We start from the raw sequence: 18,584 nt of genomic DNA, 5'->3' as shown, positions 1-18,584 counted from the left end.
ACTACCCTCTGTAGTACCTTGCGGTCGAAGGCCGAGCAGTAGCCATACCAGGCGGAGATGCAACCCGTCAGGATGCTCTCGATGGTGCAGCTGTTAAACATTTTGGGGACCCATGCCAAATATTTTTAGTCTTCTGAGGGGGAATAGGTTTTGTCATGCCCTCTTCAAATCAAATCAAATTTTATTTGTCACATACACATGGTTAGCAGATGTTAATGCGAGTGTAGCGAAATGCTTGTGCTTCTAGTTCCGACAATGCAGTAATAACCAACAAGTAATCTAGCTAACAATTCCAAAACTACTCCCTTATAGACACAAGTGTAAGGGGATAAGAATATGTACATAAAGATATATGAGTGAGTGATGGTACAGAGCGGCATAGGCAAGATACAGTAGATGGTATTGAGTGCAGTATATACATATGAGATGAGTATGTAAACAAAGTGGCATAGTTAAAGTGGCTAGTGATACATGTATTACATAAAGATGCAGTAGATGATATAGAGTACAGTATATACATATACATATGAGATGAATGATGTAGGGTATGTAAACATTATATTAGGTAGCATTGTTTAAAGTGGCTAGTGATATATTTTACATAATTTCCAATCAATTCCCATTATTAAAGTGGCTGGAGTTGAGTCAGTGTGTTGGCAGCAGCCACTCAATGTTAGTGGTGGCTGTTTAACAGTCTGATATGGCCTTGAGATAGAAGCTGTTTTTCAGTCTCTCGGTCCCAGCTTTGATGCACCTGTACTGACCTCGCCTTCTGGATGATAGTGGGGTGAACATGCAGTGGCTCGGGTGGTTGTTGTCCTTGATGATCTTTATGGCCTTCCTGTGACATCGGGTGGTGTAGGTGTCCTGGAGGGCAGGTAGTTTGCCCCCGGTGATGCGTTGTGCAGACCTCACTACCCTCTGGAGAGCCTTACGGTTGTGGGCATAGCAGTTGCCGTACCAGGCGGTGATACAGCCCGACAGGATGCTCTCGATTGTGCATCTGTAGAAGTTTGTGAGTGCTTTTGGTGACAAGCTGAATTTCTTCAGCCTCCTGAGGTTGAATAGGCGCTGCTGCGCCTTCTTCACGATGCTGTCTGTGTGGGTGGACCAATCCAATCTGTCTGTGATGTGTACGCCGAGGAACTTAAAACTTACTACCCTCTCCACTCCTGTCCCATCAATGTGGATAGGGGGGTGTTCCCTCTGCTGTTTCCTGAATTCCACAATCATCTCCTTAGTTTTGTTGACGTTGAGTGTGAGGTTATTTCCACGACAATCTTGGTGTGCTTGGACCATGTTAATTTGTTGGTGATGTGGATGACAAGTTCACAAGCTATATCATCGTATTGTTTTTATGTCTGGATGTGAATCAGCAAATAAATTTGATCTAGGGGGCCTACAAAATATGAACCTAGTTATCTTATGGAGTGAGTTGCAGTGGGCCCAGATCCCATTCCAATATATGTATTTTTTAAATTAAGTGTGGGTCTATAAATATGGAAGGCTGTTCCCGCCACTACCCACAAAAGATCTGACTACAAGTTATGAGATACTACATCAGAATTATGAGATAGCAAGTCATTATTATGAGATAGCAAGTCATTATAATGAGCTAGTAGGTCATAATTATGCAATAGTAAGTCATAATAATTACAAAATACTAAGTCATTATTGTGAGATAGATAGTAAGTCATGATTGTGATAGTATGCTCTACAGATGGTAAATATGGACTATCCAAATAAATAAATAAAGTGTGACCAAAGTGTTCTTCCTGCCACTTTACAGCTGAGGAAAGGGGAAGGAGAAATGTAATCACTCATTTATATCGATGCAAGGACTCTCTTTTTGGGCCTTATTTATAATTATACAGATAACACAGACAGAACAGGTAGAGGGCAAAACACACGGATCCCCTACCAAAACAAACCCACCCCAACTCCCCCATACTCTAACAGAGTCCCACCCCAAAACCAAACTAAAAGCATGCATGATATACAGGTTTTAATCATGTTTTGAAGCTATACAGTGTTTGTAAAAAAATTACATGGTTTACGAACAATGGAGTAAAACATGCATACATTTGAGTTCTGATGAGGTAAGACCTTTGCTCATAAGGCATTTAAAAGTTACATTCTTCAAGAATCAATGGCTACATATTAATACTTTTAAGGTTAAAAAAATGTATGTACCAATTCAAAATTGCCCCTTTAATAATGGATTAAATTAAATGAATTAATTAAAGTATTCTGATGTCAACCAGATGCCATTAAACAGGTACCCACTCATATAAAAAACTCTCCAATCCATTATTATGGAAATATATCACCACAAACACTCTCTTTCTCTCTCTCTCTCATACACAATGTGTGATTCATATGACCAGTCCACCTGGTCGTGCTGCTGCTCCAGTTTCAACTGTTCTGCCTGCAGCTATGGAACTCTGACCTGTTCACCGGACATGCTTTCTCTACTGCTCCTGCTGTCTCGACCTCTGAATGCTTGACTATGAAAAGCCAACTGACATTTACTCCTGAGGTACTGACCTGTTGCACCCTCTAAAACCCCTGTGATTATTATTTGACCCTACTGGTAATCTATGAACATTTCAACATCTTGAAGAACAATCTGGCCTTAATGGCCATGTACACTTATAACCTCTACCTGGCAAAACCAGAAGAGGACTGACCACCCCTCAGAGCCTGGTTCCTCTTTAGGTTTCTTCCTAGGTTCCTGCCTTTCTACGGAGTTGTTCCTAGCCACTGTGCTTCTACATCTGCATTGCTTGCTGTTTGGGGCTTTAGGCTGGGTTTCTGTATAAGCATTTTGTGACATCTGCTGATGTAAAAAGGGCTCTATAAATACATTTGATTTGATATGGCCAATATACCACCATTGGCTATATCCAGGTGCTCTGCATTGCGCTACGCATAAGAAATAGCCCTTAGCCATCATATATTATTAGCCTTATACCGCTTACGCCTCGATCCCACCGACAGTGCATAGTTTGGTACATTAATTTCCAATGGAATGCTGTGTTTGCCTTGCAGCATTGGTTGCAGAGGCAGTTGCAATGCGTTATGTGTGGTGCATACGTTGGATTTATTGAAGGTATGCGTCAAACTTTACCCATAGACGGCTTCACATGGTAGCAGAAGGTGAATGTTGAACTTTGTTGCACATATTCAGATGATGATATGTACTATTTACGTTGGATTTATTGAAGGTATGCGTCAAACTTTACCCATAGACGGCTTCACATGGTAGCAGAAGGTGAATGTTGAACTTTGTTGCACATATTCAGATGATGCTATGTACTATTTTGCGCTAAAAAAAAACACTGTTAGTGTGATTGAGGCGTTATTGCTTAATAAGTAGAAACCGGATGCAACCAGGATATAGACGGTCTATGAATTGGCGTATGAGAACGTGAGTAGATTACCTTGAAAACAACGGGCGGACATCTTGGACGCAGTATCCAGTTCTTATTATACCGCAGTGCCTTTGTCCAAGAAGCCCATATACAACAGAGGAAACCCTGTGCAGTGCAAGCAGCCATCTTGGATAGACAGCCAAGGCAGATACTTCTGGCAGGATAACCTACAGATCCCTTCTGAGCAGCTCAAGACATAAAACCGACAATTCCCGGTGAGAACAAAAACACGATATAGACGTGCTCGTATCCACATATAACACATGTATAAAACTGTAAACATGTTGTCTTACATAGTAAACTAACAACTAGCTAACGTACTACGCTAATTTGCTAACATGGCAGCTAGCTGTCAAGCCTAGCTAACCAGTAGTTAACGTTTCCAGTCAACGAGTTTCATAAATTGGCAACGTTTACTAGAAGGGTGACTACTAGCTATCTAACGAGATGTATTTTGCTTTGTATATATTTGTTTTTACCATTCTTCAGTTCCCGTGGTTTTGGCTAGCCATTGTGGTTTTCGGTCTATCTGTATTTCGGGAACAGGCTGTTGAATTTCGGTAACTATCTAGTATAAGTAGCCAGCTAGCTGACCGGAAGAGTAAGTTGGCTACTGTTCGGTACCTATCACAATTGTTGGCGCAACATTTCACTTAAGGTAGCTAGTTTATGTTAGAGTTATCACGGCTCATCATGGTAACGTTACTGTCTTTTTGACCGACATAGTTATCTAGCTACCTATTTCTAGAGCCAATAAATGATGACACGCATTATGATTAGCTTGTTTCTAGCTGGCTAGTTAGCTTGTTAGCTAGCAGGTCAGGGACGATAGCTAACGACGTACGAGACTAGGCCCAATGTTATGGTCATAGCTAGAAATGTAGCTACTCCAATTAGCTACCCACCTCTCTCCAAGCTCCTTTGCCTGAATTAGCTAGATATACATTTCTCTTAGCGTCCAATCATCTACAATAAATAGATGTTAGCTAGACAGCTATCTCAACAGACACCAACTGACGTTGCCACCACGGTTTGTGTTAACAACATCAGTTAGCCCGACAGCTAGGTAACCACCCATGGCCAGCTGATGGATGGTGCTGAATCCTTAGCCAAATTAGTTTGTCAATCTTTTCAATTTCATGTAGCTAGATATAATCAGACGTGTAGCTACTTGAAATGTCAAAGATCAGTCACAAGCCAACTGTATTGTTCTGCGATAGTGTCATTCATCAAAGTACATCATTATTGTACATTGTGGTCCTTCTGTAGCTCAGTTGCTAGAGCATGGCGCTTGTAACGCCAGGGTAGTGGGTTCGATCCCCGGGACCACCCATACATAGAATGTATGCACACATGACTGTAAGTCGCTTTGGATAAAAGCGTCTGCTAAATGGCATATATTATTATATTATATTATTAACTTACTGAACAAAAATATGAAGGCAACAATTTCAAAGATTGCACTGAGTTACAGTTCATAGAAGGAAATAAATTCAATAGGCCCTACTCTGGGTTTCACATGACTGGGCAGGGGTGCAGCCATGGGTGGGCCTGGAATGGTGTAGGCCTACCCACTGGGGAGTCATGCCCCCCCCCTACACACACACACACACACACACACACACACACACACACACACACACACACACACACACACACACACACACACACACACACACACACACACACACACACACACACACACACAAAAGGGCTTTATTACAGACAGAAATACTCTTCAGCACCCCCCTGGGCTGGTGTGGTTAAATGTGGTCTGTGGTTGTGAGACCAGGTTGGATGTAATTTTATTTATTTTTTATTGAACCTTTTATTTATTTAACTAGGCAAGTCAGTTAAGAACAAATAATTTTTACAATGATGGCCAAACCCGGAAGACGCTGAGCCAATTGTGCGCCGCCCTATGGCAATCCCACTCACGGCCGAACGTGATACTGCCTGGATTCAAACCAGCGACTGTAAGTGAAGCCTCTTACACTGAGATGCAATGCCTTAGACCGCTGTGCCACTCCGGAGTACTGCCAAATTCTCTAAAACGATGTTGGAGGCGGCGTATGGTAGTGAAGTTTACATTCAATTCTCTGACAACACCTCTGTTGGACATTCCTGCATTCAGCATGACAATTGCACACTCCCTCAAAACTTGACATTTGTGTCGTTGTGTGACACAACTGCACATTTTAGTGGCCTTTTATAGTCCCCAGCACAAGGTGCACATGTGTAATGATCATGCTGTTTAATCAGCTACCTGATATGCCACACCTGCAGATAGGTGGATTACCTTGGCAAAGGAGAAATGCTCACTAACAAGGATCTAAAAAGATAGGTGCACTTTTTTTGTGTGTGCGTATGGAACATTTCTGGGATCTTTTATTTCAGCTCATGAAAATGGGACCAACACTTAATAATAATAATAAATATATGCCATTTAGCTTTACATGTTGCATTTATATATTTGTTCAGTAGCTCAGCCAGCTATCCAGTAATCACACGGATGACTAGGGACCTCACGATACAATATTATCACGCTACTTAGGTACCGATATTATATGTATTCCGATTCTATATTGTGATTTTATTGAGATTCGATGTTCCAAACATATTGCTCACCATAAGTCTTCTGCAGAGGGACAAGGGAAGAGCCATGAGTAAAACAAATTGGCTTCCTTTTTTAGAAAGATGGAGAACAAGCTATGAAGGAAAAACTACTGGAGTTTTGGTGCAGGTACAGCCATCTAACGCAAACATAATATTGTCAAAACAATATTCCGACATATAATCCCCCCCCCCACACATACACACATACACCATGCATCCTTATCTAGGCCTTGTCTCAGCCAGCTCATAATCACATAAATATTTATTTGTTATGATACAAATTAGGCTTTGATTAGGTTGGAATATGAATGTATTCATGTAGAAGTGTCACCATATGACAGATACTCATCTGTGTGACATGAGCAGAGGCATTTGGTATTTTCTTGGCCTTGAATTTTATTTATATTAAATCCCTTATTACAATTGCACATCACACAATAAATGAAAAGAAATGCACTGTATGTGTGTTGATGAAAACCACGTTCTGCAAGTGTTTTGTTCATTCCATCTCTGCCTTTGGTTCTGATCACAACCCAAAGGCATGTGCAATTTACCACAGGATTTGGATGTTGTGTGACAGTATAACAATATGGCAATGAGTCAGAGAAGAGAGCAAACAGCCCATATGTGTGTGTGACACCAATTTTTTAATTTAATTTTTTATATTTGTTCAACAACAGGAAATGGATGTGATTAAAAAGAAAGAGGTGACCGCTCTCTGTTTTATGAATCGGTGTGAGTGGATGGATAAGCATTGAGACTGCAGTTTGGTCACATGCTGCTCTCAATCGCCCTCTCCTTGGATGGATACTCCACCTGGGCTTCACTCAGGAAAAGGGGAGTTTTCCCCCATCATTTACCCAAAGAAGGAATAGGCCTAGCGTTAGTGTCCAGAATATACGTGTTTGTGTGTGTACGGCTCTTGTAGTCGTATAGTTTCCGCCTAATGGAGAAACTCTCACATATGAGCCTGGTGGCACCACATAAGAGGGTCATGTGAGGGGTGGCAGTCAGGTTAGCAGCAAGGCAAGCAAGTAGTCAGGACCTCACACACCACTGACAGTTATTAACAGCAGGGGAAAATAGTTTTACCACCAGTTTAAATTGGTTCCTTAGAAAAGCAGTCAGGTGTGGTAGACCACTTCACGGTCAGTGTATCAAATCCCTCACCAGAGCTTATCCCACACCCTAAGTACATGATTTCCCCTACCTCATCAATTGCCTTTGTCCTTGTTTACCCCACAGCTTCTCTTCTGAACTCTCTGCACTATTGTTTTTCAAGCAGCTAGAGCTGCAAAGGGGAGTGTTTTGCTGCAGGGGTGTGTGGCCCCCAAGGGTCTCTGACCAACCACATACTGAGAGGAAAAGGGTTAGATGACACCTTAACCTGGAATTACCCCATTCAGCCAATTGGCACGCATCCACTCACTTCTGTTCTGGATGACGCTGCTCTCTCTTCCCTGTGTAGTTTACTCAATCTGCCTCTGCATATCACAATGAGAGCATTCCTTTTCTTCATCCTGCTCCCCGGTCTCCTTTTCACTTTCTACTTCTGTCTTTCACCTTCTCCAATCTTCTCTCAATTCACCCTAGCTCAAAACAGAAGCATTTGTCATAGTGCTAAATTGTTTAGCAGGAAAACTTGGCCGTTGAACAGCAGGCCATAGCACAGCTCTTTTTCTGGTTGGCACCAGGCTCTGTTGCGTAGCGATTTGAATCTACAAACCTGCTTTAACGGCAATGCCGTTATAACTACTGTGTACTTAACCACAGGCTAAAGAGGAATTTCCTGGATAGAGGGAAACAAAATGGGACACTGGGATTACCATGATAATAGATGACTTAGTCACTGGTATTCACAGGTTGTACTTTATAGGCTACTATCCAGGGTGGTTGAATTTGGCAGAGCTAGAGCAGTGTCAGACCATGAGACATCCTGAAAATCAGTCTTCTCACAACAATGTCTGTAACGCCAGACCGGTTTGGCCATAGTAACTTTTATAACCCCTCTATGGAAAGGTGAGTCTCCTTCTTGTGCTTTTTGAGGTGGACTGACTCCTCTGTAAACTACTGTCACACCCCTTTTACTCTGACTATCTGTGAGTCCTCAGAGAAGTTTGTTGCTTGAGGTTTATGAGGCAGAGTGGGAGCCCCCATGGCTAGGAAACACTCCATTGAACATGTGGCATAATGATAATGAACAACCCCAACATAAACACCTATTTGGTGCTATGCAGTTCTAGCTTTCATTGAGTGAGATTAGGCTACATCTCCAGAGAAGTTCTCTATCTTTGTCATGATGGAAAAACAAGGGGGTAAGCGGTTTCTTATTTAATTTATTTAACCTCACAAATTTGACATTCATTTCGTAGATGAATAATAACCAATTAACTAACCATTTTACTGATTTGACTGCTGACCTAGAGATTGTAATTAGGGGTGTGAATGTTTAAACTTTTAAGCAAAATCTGGGATCCTTTACATTTAAGAAATATCACTAATGGAAAAATGGTTTTCCCCCTTAAATTTTTAATCACATTGCAGCTTGCTCGCCTGCTCTCTCATCGCTAAACACACTCTCATCGTTAGTCTTCGGTCTGTTGCGTGTACAGTATATTAGCCTATTCTTTGATGATAGGCCCTGCTTTACTGAAGTTGAGACATTGCCTGGTGGCTGACCTGCCTATACTGTGCCTCTCCCCGCTCGCTCTCTGTCCCTTGCTAGCTCGCTATGAAAGATGCAAGTGTTTGTTCTCGAAAGTATGGTCTCAACGTAGACTTTGATCTGAAGCCATTCTTGTGGTTGTTGTGATTTTGCTCTTCATTGTACATGTTTGTAGGTCTACATAGCCAAATTGTATCTATGATCATATGCTATCCATTCATGTTTATATCTGAGAATTAACCAATGATGTCAGGGCACACCCGGCCATGATTACAGACACCTGTGCGTCATTTGACACTATATAAACTAGTTACCCGCAGTGTTTGTCATTATACCCTGATGAAGACGGCTTGTCTGTCCAAACGTTGGTAATTTAAATGATTGTATTTGAGCTCCTAGAGTGGACGGCTCTCCGTTCTCGGACGTACGTTGGCTAATAAGTCTCCTTTGTTCCAAAATACTGAATCTTTAGGAGTCGATTCCTAGCAGATTTTTTGTTTCTACTGAATGTCTTGGTATGTCACAGTATAACTAACTTTAAGGTAATTTTTTAGGAGAGGGCTGTCTGTGTGCAGGCAGAAAATCTATGCACAGACAGTTTGAGATTATTTGATTGACAATTCTGGTTGCCTAGTGATGGACATTTGTCGAGCTTCAGAAGCGGTATTCCTTTACAGACAAACAAAATATAATGGCTGTTTTTTAAACCGGTGTTTGGAACCAAAATTGAGGATCAGAACCGGGAACGAAAGTGATCTATACTGTTCTGTAACAGAACCGTCATTTTAAAAGCATGGGAACCGGTAAATAACACTTAAAAAAAAAAACATTTTATTTTTTATTTTAGGCCACCAAAAAACACAGCAAAGCCCCTATGCAATGCCTTCACTCTGTCACTCAAACTTATTCCAGTGTCTGCCTGCTAGCTGAAAATCTTTGCCAGTGCGTGTAGGCTTCATCCTCCTCCGAAACTTAGGCTACTGGAGTCTACTGACATTACAAGCGTGATTCAGAAATTAGGACTAGAGATTTTTTTATTAGAGAACAATGGACTAACTTGTTCAATGCTAATTAAGGAAACTATAGTTATCATGTTTCAAATTGGATTTATTAACTACAAAAAGGTAAGACGTGTTTATTTTCATTCTGGTTACGCTCTGCACACATAAGCTTGTTAGCTAGCTAGCTCTGGTTGGAAGTTCAAAGATATTGAAGTTCCTCCATAGAAGCCGCTCCTTCGTAGGTATAATTCTATGGGTCTAATTTATCTGTTATTTTACCAGGTAAATTGACTGAGAACGCGTTCTCATTTGCAGCAACGACCTGGGGAATAGTTACAGGGGAGAGGGGGATTAATGAGCCAATTGTAAACTGGGGATTATTAGGTGACCGTGATGGTTTGAGGGCCAGATTGGGAATTTAGCCAGGACACCGGGGTTAACGCCCCTACTCTTACGATAAGTGCCATTGGATCTTTAATGACCTCGAGTCAGGACACCCGTTTAATGTCTCATCCGAACGACGGCACCCTACACAGGGCAGTGTCTCCAATCACTGTCCTGGGGAATTGGGATATTATTTTAGACCAGAGGAAAGAGTGCCTCCTACTGGCCCTCCAACACCACTTCCATTAATGCATGTCATAACAAGATGCCCAGCACTTCAAGCAAAGGCTCCTCCACCCTCTCGCTCTCTCCCCGATCGCAGAATTTCGGGGGAACAAAATAAATTGTTTCTGTTAAGAATGAAACTAATATAAAACAATTTAGCTTCCAACTCCTGGTTTAAATGTTAAACAAAGTTGTATTTTTGTCATATCCCTAATTGTAATGGAAAACTACAGATTGTAGGTTCATCATGGGATGGTAATAACGAGGAGTCTGGCTCTGCTGCATCTCATCTTGTTACAGTCCATAGTTCTGTTGTAAATAGGATTACGGCTTCTTGGAATAACTCCCCGGACAGGCCCTCTCCGTGTGTGCATGCATGTGTGATCTATGATGAGCCTCAGCCTGATTTTGCAGCCTCCCTGAGAGTACTTGTTTGGCCTCGCTTCCTCATCTAGGCTTAGGCCATTGTCTAGTCCTTTTACACAAACTGCCCACAAAGTACTACCCGACTCCAAATTATATTTCTGTTCTCCTGAAGTGTATACTTGTTCACTACTTCCATCAAATCTAAAATAATTAGATTGGTGAAGGCTTGGGCTAGAGGGAGTTTCCACCATATTTTTTTTTTATTTCAGTCATTTCCTTTCAAATCAATGAAGGGCAGTGAGCAAGTGCACACTTTGGGAGGAACAAGAGATGGCCTAATTGGGACGAAGCCGGTGTCAGTTGTCTGAAGCTTGATGACTTCATGCTGATTTGATGGATAGACATTGGTTTGGTTAGGCCATGTTAAAGATACTGACTGTATGTTGACTTTGTGGTCAGATACATTGCTATCTGATGGTTTCATCTCCAGCTGTGTTGAATCTAGTCTCAAACCAGACCCTAGGCACAACAGTGACTACGGGCTGGTTTCAAAGATGGACTCTTTTGGCATAGAGCAACTACATTACTGCCGATGTCACTGCCTTATCCGTTTGAATAAAATACCAAATAATCTAACAAAAGGGAGATCAGAGGTTACTTTTAATGAGTGCATTTCACAAGTGGCTAGTTTGCCTCAACTACTACCTTTACTAAAACCTCTCAAGGTTTAGCTTGTAAACTTTTGGTTACGGATCGCAGCGTTCTAGCATGTCTGCCTTGTGATTTGTTGGGAGAGTTGTCTCTGAAGAGCACCCACCCCTGAAAAATATTTTTCCTTTATCGAAGTTATCAGAGGAGTCCGTCATTGAAACCAGACCTTAGTTACTGTTGCCTAGGGTGGGTTTTTTGAGACGAGGTTGAATCCTACCCATATGTTTGAGAGATCAGTGCTGCTGGGCCTGCCTTCTAACTGAGAAATCACATGATGGGAATCTTGAGAAATCAGGAATGATTCATACCTACCTAGAATTCTGTTTATTTCTCAGAGCAGCTGGTTTGCTGTCTGTCTGTATAGTACATTCTGAGACATGGTGACAATACTGACCATATTGATAAATCCATAGGCCTAATGTTGCAGTGGTGAGCAGCTAGACACAATGTTGCAGTAGAGAAAGTTCCTTTTGAAAGTATTCACACCCCTTGACTTTTTTCCACAATTTGTTGTTACATCTTGAATTTAAAATGATGACATTTAGATTTTTTTGTCACACAGTACCCCATAATGTCAGAAGGAGTTGTTTCTCAATTAATTTTTTTATTAGTTAAAAATGAAACACTGAAATATCTTGAGTCAATAAGTATTCAACCCCTTTGTTATTGCAAGCCTAAATAAGGTCAGGAGTAAACATTTGCTTAAGTCACATAAGTAGCATGAACTCACTCTGCATGTAATAATAGTGTTGAACGTTATTTTAAAAAGTTTGGCTCATCTCTGTACTCCACACATACAGTAAGGTCCTTCAGTTGAGCAGTGAATTTCCAACACAGATTCAACCACAAAGACCAGAGGTTTACCAATGCCTCGCAAAGGACACCTATTGGTAGATGGGTAAAATAAAAAATGATGTATCGATTCACCCAGTCACTGCAAAGATACAGGCGTCCTTCCTAACTCCGTTACTGGAGAGGAAGGAAATAATGCTCAGAGATTTCACCATGAGGTTGAAGGTGACTTTAAAACAGTCTCCCTCGTCAACCCATTAAACTCTGAGTATGGATCAACAACATTGTAGTTACTCCACATTACTAACCTAATTAACAAAGTGAAAGCCTTTACAGAATACCAAGATATTCTAAAACATGCATCCTGTTTGCATTAAAGTAATACTGCAAAAAAGGTGGCAAAGCAATTAACTTTTTGTCCTGAAAGTTTTATGTTTGGGGCAAATCCAACACAGTTTTTCAGGATAAAAAAGAAATGGAATGGAGCTAAGCACAGGCAAAATCCTAGAGGAAAACCTGGTTCAGTCTGCTTTCCACCAGACACTAGAATATTAATTCACCTTTCAGCAGCACAATAACCTAAAACACAAGACCAAATCAACACTGGAGTTGCTTACCAAGAACACAGTGAATGTTCCTGAGTGGCCGAGTTACAGTTTTGAATTAAATCTACTTGAAAATCTATGGCAAGATCTGAAAATGGTTGTCTAGCAATGATCAACAACCAATTTGACAAAGCTGGAAGAATTTTGAAAGGAATATGGGCAAATGTTCCACAATCCAGGTGTGGAAAGCACTTAGACTTACTCAGAAATACTCACAGCTGTAATAACTGCCAAAGAGGCTTATACAAAGTATTGATCCCTTGGGGTGTGAATACTTAGGTAAATTAGATTTCTGTATTTAATTTTCAATACATTTGTAAACATGTTTTCACTGTCATTATACATAGCCCACCTATAATTTAGCCCAAACAACTACCTCTTTCCCAACTGTATTTAATTAATATATTTATTTTGCTCCTTTGCACCCCATTATTTTTATTTCTACTTTGCACATTCTTCCATTGCAAAACTACCATTCCAGTGTTTTACTTGCTAAATTGTATTTACTTTGCCACCATGGCCTTTTTTGCCTTTACCTCCCTTCTCACCTAATTTGCTCACATTGTATATAGACTTGTTTATACTGTATTATTGACTGTATGTTTGTTTTACTCCATGTGTAACTCTGTGTCGTTGTATCTGTCGAACTGCTTTGCTTTATCTTGGCCAGGTCGCAATTGTAAATGAGAACTTGTTCTCAACTTGCCTACCCGGTTAAATAAAGGTGAAAAAAAAAAAAAAAAAAAAGAGTTTCTGTGTGTAGATGGGTGAGAAATCAATTGAAATCATGCTGTAACTCAATGTGGAAAAAGTCAAGGAGTATGAATACTTTCTGAAGGCACTGTAATTGTGTGGTCAGCCCAAGCACTGTACAATTAAATGGGATTGTGAGTGATGTCAACAGACAAAATGTATTGATAATGTGTGGTTTCTGCATGATACCAGATAGAATTGATTCATAGACCCACAAACACACAAACATTGTCTCTGAATCCTATAAGCGTTCTCTCTCTCTCTCTCTCTCTCTTTCAGAGCCACAATGGCCACCGCACCGTACAACTACTCCTACATTTTCAAATACATCATCATCGGTAAGTGTGCTGAGGGAGTGGAGGGAGGCCTGTATTTGTATACTACTGTGCTGTATGTGGGTCGCCCAGTGGCTGCAGTTAGTACACAACTCAGTGAGACGCTACTGCTGCTCTCCCTACACAAGCCCTGGAAGAGTTCCCATCAGGAGACTAGAGACTAAAACCCCAGGCCCTACCCATGACCTCTATCACAGCAGCTTATTTGTATGTAGTATGAGGTTACCACCTAAAGTGACTTGAATCATTTTCATCAATAATTGTTTTCCCAGGAAGATAGCCTAAGCAAAGCTAAATTGTTTGTTATAATGAACCAACAATGTACTGGAGCAGGCTAATAAATAAATTACACGAATACATTAATTATTGCTCTCCTTCTGTCTGGTCTATATTACTAACAGAAAAAAGTGAGTAATGAGTATAAATAGCTTACATTTGCGGAGGTGGTCCACTTTTCCAAATAGTGTTTTCCCATCTGTTTGGGACCTTTTTAAAACAGGGCAGTTAAATCACTATCTCAACAGCTCTCCAACTAGTTGTAGGTAGTTTACTGTGGTGCATTGAGGCCTTAAAAGCCCCACCTTAATGTCAACACATTTCCCTTCCTTGTCTGATTGTGGACCTGTTTGAGAATAGCCAAACGGCTCTGTCATGTTCTTCTTTTGTTTGCTGTCTGTTATGCAGACATCAAACGTGGTCATACAACACAAACACACACTTTACACACCACTTTAGCCCCATAGCTAGAGCAGACATTAGTGTATAGGCCTAAACAAACAAAAGGTCCTCTCCCCCACTCGACTGGAGGTAACCATACCAGCCTTCCACTCAGTCAAAGCCCTGCAGGCCTATTCAAATCAAATCAAATCAAATTTTATTTGTCACATACACATGGTTAGCAGATGTTAATGCGAGTGTAGCGAAATGCTTGTGCTTCTAGTTCCGACAATGCCTCTTCAAGTGCTCTCGCATGTGTAGATAGAATCTGCTACAACTAGGGCCCAGAGTCTTTCCTGGTCAGACCAAGTGGTCAGGGAAAACTCCTCCCTAGATAAATTATAGTCTCCATCTTGTATGTTATGTTGAGATTGAACATGGATCCTAACACCTCTTCTCTCTCCATAGGGGACATGGGGGTAGGGAAGTCGTGTTTGCTTCATCAGTTCACAGAGAAGAAATGTAAGTACATCCCAGCTCCCCACTGACTCCAGACAGACCCAACCCTCCGACTCCATCTACTCTAAATCCCCTCTGATGCCATCAGACTCACACTGACTAGACCGGGCACGAGTCTGCGTCTGTCATCACGCGCATGTTGATTTTGTCCATCCACCACAGACACGATCAGGACACGCAGGTTGAAATAGCAACGCGAACTCTGAACCAACTATATAAATTAGAGGACAGGTTGAAACACAAACATTCATGGCCATTTAGCTAGCTAGCTTGCTGTTGCTAGCTAATTTGTCCTTCGACATTAACATTGGGTTGTTATTTGACCTGAAATACACTAGTTTTTGTTCTTTCTGGATCTTTGTAGAATTTTGAGTCACACAAAATTGTGTGTTCTCTACTCTGATAATTAATCGGATGAATTCATTTGTTTCTAGCTAATCTCTCCTTCTGTGGACTTTATATGGTGGTTGGCAACCAGCTTTTAAAGTCCATTACCACTACCAACTGGACTGGAGTGTGGAACTCAGTTCATCTTTCAATCACCCACGTGGGTATATGCTCCTAAAAACCAACGAGGAGATGGGAGAGGCAGGACTTGCAGAGCGTCAAGTGTCAAATATAGAACCAAGTTCTATTTTAGTGCCTGGCTATGATTTTTACCATTTTTATGGCAGTATTAGCAGCAGTGTGTGCAGATGCTCTGCTCTTCATTGGTCTATCTCGCATCTCATCCTGCGTGGCACATTCTCGTCATACAAGTGGCCCATAGAGGCTCTAAATGAACAGGCTGCTGAATTGTCAGTGCTGAATGTCAGGTTTGAAGGCTTCCTCCCTGCCACTGGGTAACATTGCAGGTGGTAAAAAACAACTGTCAGGCTGATCTGCCAGTCTGAAATTGATACCACCTGCCTTCTCTGTTGCCTCACAATGGAGGTGAAGTGTCTGTATACGATCGAGAGCACCTGATTTTTCTGTGTGTTTGGTATGTGCCTGTCGTACTGTGTGTGTATATGGGTTCTGTTAATACTTTCAGTTAGTGCTAGCTGTGTCACAGGAAGGCTGTTCTGTATGGTAGTGTATAGCGAGAGGGAGATTGAGCAGGGGAATGAGGGGGTGTAGTTACAGTAAATCTGGGTGTACACTACATGCTACTACTACATTTTGGCCTTGATTAAGCTGTCCCAGACAAGTTTTTGAGATCGGAGACAAAATCCCCATGTCGTTGCCTACTCAGGCCACGCGGCCGTCACCGGTGGTTGTTTAATGTGAGTGGGTTAGAGACACAATCTGAGGGCTACCGATGCCGTATTTGCGTAGTCCCAGACATGCCAATATATTTACATGCTTGATTTTATCAGCACAATCGGCAATGCTTTTTAAAATGTATTGTCACACACATTGTGCAGTGATATTTGTTCTTTTACAGGGTCAGCCATAGTAGTACGGCACCCATGGAGCTAATTAGAGTTAAGTGCCTTGCACAAAGGAACATCAACATACACTTCAAGTTGTCGGCTCGGGTATTCGAACCAGCGACCTTTCACTTACTACTAGGCTACCTTCCACCCTACCTTGTAGTGTGAGATGTGCAATGAACATTTGAGCGTGGTGACCAGCAAAAGCCAATGAGAGTTCGCCAGACGTTGTATCACATCACCCAGAATGTGACTACTAGTATGCATTTGTACTTGCCTTTAACCAAAGCCAGTGTCAAATCATGACACCTCTGTTCACAAGCAAATATTATATATTTTATACCTCTGTTCACAAGCAAATATTATATATTTTATACCTCTGTTCACAGGCAAATATTATATATTTTATACCTCTGTTCACAGGCAAATATTATATATTTTATACCTCTGTTCACAGGCAAATATTATATATTTTATACCTCTGTTCACAGGCAAATATTATATATTTTATACCTCTGTTCACAGGCAAATATTATATATTTTATACCTCTGTTCACAAGCAAATATTATATATTTTATACCTCTGTTCACAAGCAAATATTATATATTTTATACCTCTGTTCACAAGCAAATATTATATATTTTATACCTCTGTTCACAGGCTAAATATTATATATTTTATACCTCTGTTCACAGGCTAAATATTATATATTTTATACCTCTGTTCACAGGCTAAATATTATATATTTTATACCTCTGTTCACAGGCTAAATATTATATATTTTATACCTCTGTTCACAGGCTAAATATTATATATTTTATACCTCTGTTCACAAGCAAATATTATATATTTTATACCTCTGTTCACAGGCTAAATATTATATATTTTATACCTCTGTTCACAAGCAAATATTATATATTTTATACCTCTGTTCACAGGCTAAATATATATTTTACACCTCTGTTCACAAGCAAATATGATATATTTTATACCTCTGTTCACAGGCAAATATTATATATTTTATACCTCTGTTCACAAGCAAATATTATATATTTTATACCTCTGTTCACAAGCAAATATTATATATTTTATACCTCTGTTCACAAGCAAATATTATATATTTTATACCTCTGTTCACAGGCTAAATATTTCAACTAGAGATCAACCAATTACGATTTGCTGATACCGATTTAATCGGGCTGTTTAAAAATACAAATAAAAGATATATATTTGTAATAGTGACAATTACAACAATACTGAATGAACAATGAACACTTTTTATTTTTACCTTTAAGCAAAATCAAATCTCAAATAAATAATTAAACCTGTGCGACCTGGCCAAAATAAAGCAAAGCAGTTCAACACAAACAACAACAGAGTTACACATGGAATAAACAAACACACAGTCGATAATACAATAAAGTCTATATACAGTGTGATGTATATTGCCTTCTAACATGCATTTCTTTTAACTAAATATGCAGGTTTAAAACAAATATACTTCTGTGTATTGATTTTAAGGAATGCATTGATGTTTATGGTTAGGTACATTTGTGCAACGATTGTACTTTTTTTGCAAATGTTCTTTTGTTAAATCATCACCCATTTGGCAAAGTTGAAGTAGGCTGTGATTCAATGATAAATTAACAGGCACTGCATTGATTATATGCAACACAGGACAAGCTAGTTAACCTAGTAATATCATGAACCATCTGTAGTTAAATAGTGATTATGTGAAGATTGATTGTTTTTTGTAAGATAAGTTTAATGCTAGCTAGCAACTTACCTTGACTCCTTGCAGGCACACGGTCCTTTTGGTGATGTACTCCCGTAACAGGTGGTCAGCCTGCCACGCAGTCTCTCCGTGGATTGCAATGTAATCGGCGTCCAAAAAGGCAGATTACCGATTGTTATAACTTGAAATCGGCCCTAATTAATCGGTCGACCTCTAATTTCAACTCTGTATGGCAAGCATGAATATCTGACAAAAAATGTTTGCGACTGCTTTGAGTCACCGCTCGTTCTAGGTACGTTAAGTCTAATCACATCATTGTTTTGGCCGCGTGGTATGGAGAATCCTCACGACCAAGAGAAGAATCTTGTAG

At 40.4% G+C, this 18,584-nt stretch overlaps 1 protein-coding gene across 1 annotated transcript in view; it reads left to right on the top strand.

Moving 5' to 3' along the window:
• The first annotated feature begins 3,290 nt into the window (after nt 1–3,290).
• The window catches only part of LOC124048966 (ras-related protein Rab-14), a 53,206-nt gene continuing 37,912 nt past the window's right edge, over nt 3,291–18,584 (top strand). Inside the window, exons 1-3 of the mRNA XM_046370197.1 lie at nt 3,291–3,649; nt 13,832–13,890; nt 15,013–15,066. Of these exons, the coding sequence (XP_046226153.1) occupies nt 13,839–13,890; nt 15,013–15,066 (106 nt within the window). The 5' untranslated portion in view covers nt 3,291–3,649; nt 13,832–13,838. The remainder of the gene's footprint in view (nt 3,650–13,831; nt 13,891–15,012; nt 15,067–18,584) is intronic.

The sequence above is a fragment of the Oncorhynchus gorbuscha genome, linkage group LG11 (assembly GCF_021184085.1).
Source record: "Oncorhynchus gorbuscha isolate QuinsamMale2020 ecotype Even-year linkage group LG11, OgorEven_v1.0, whole genome shotgun sequence".
In the NCBI taxonomy this organism is placed as follows: domain Eukaryota; kingdom Metazoa; phylum Chordata; class Actinopteri; order Salmoniformes; family Salmonidae; genus Oncorhynchus; species Oncorhynchus gorbuscha.
The sequence above is the reverse complement of the archived record's forward strand: the minus strand, read 5'-3'. Positions and strand labels throughout refer to the sequence as shown.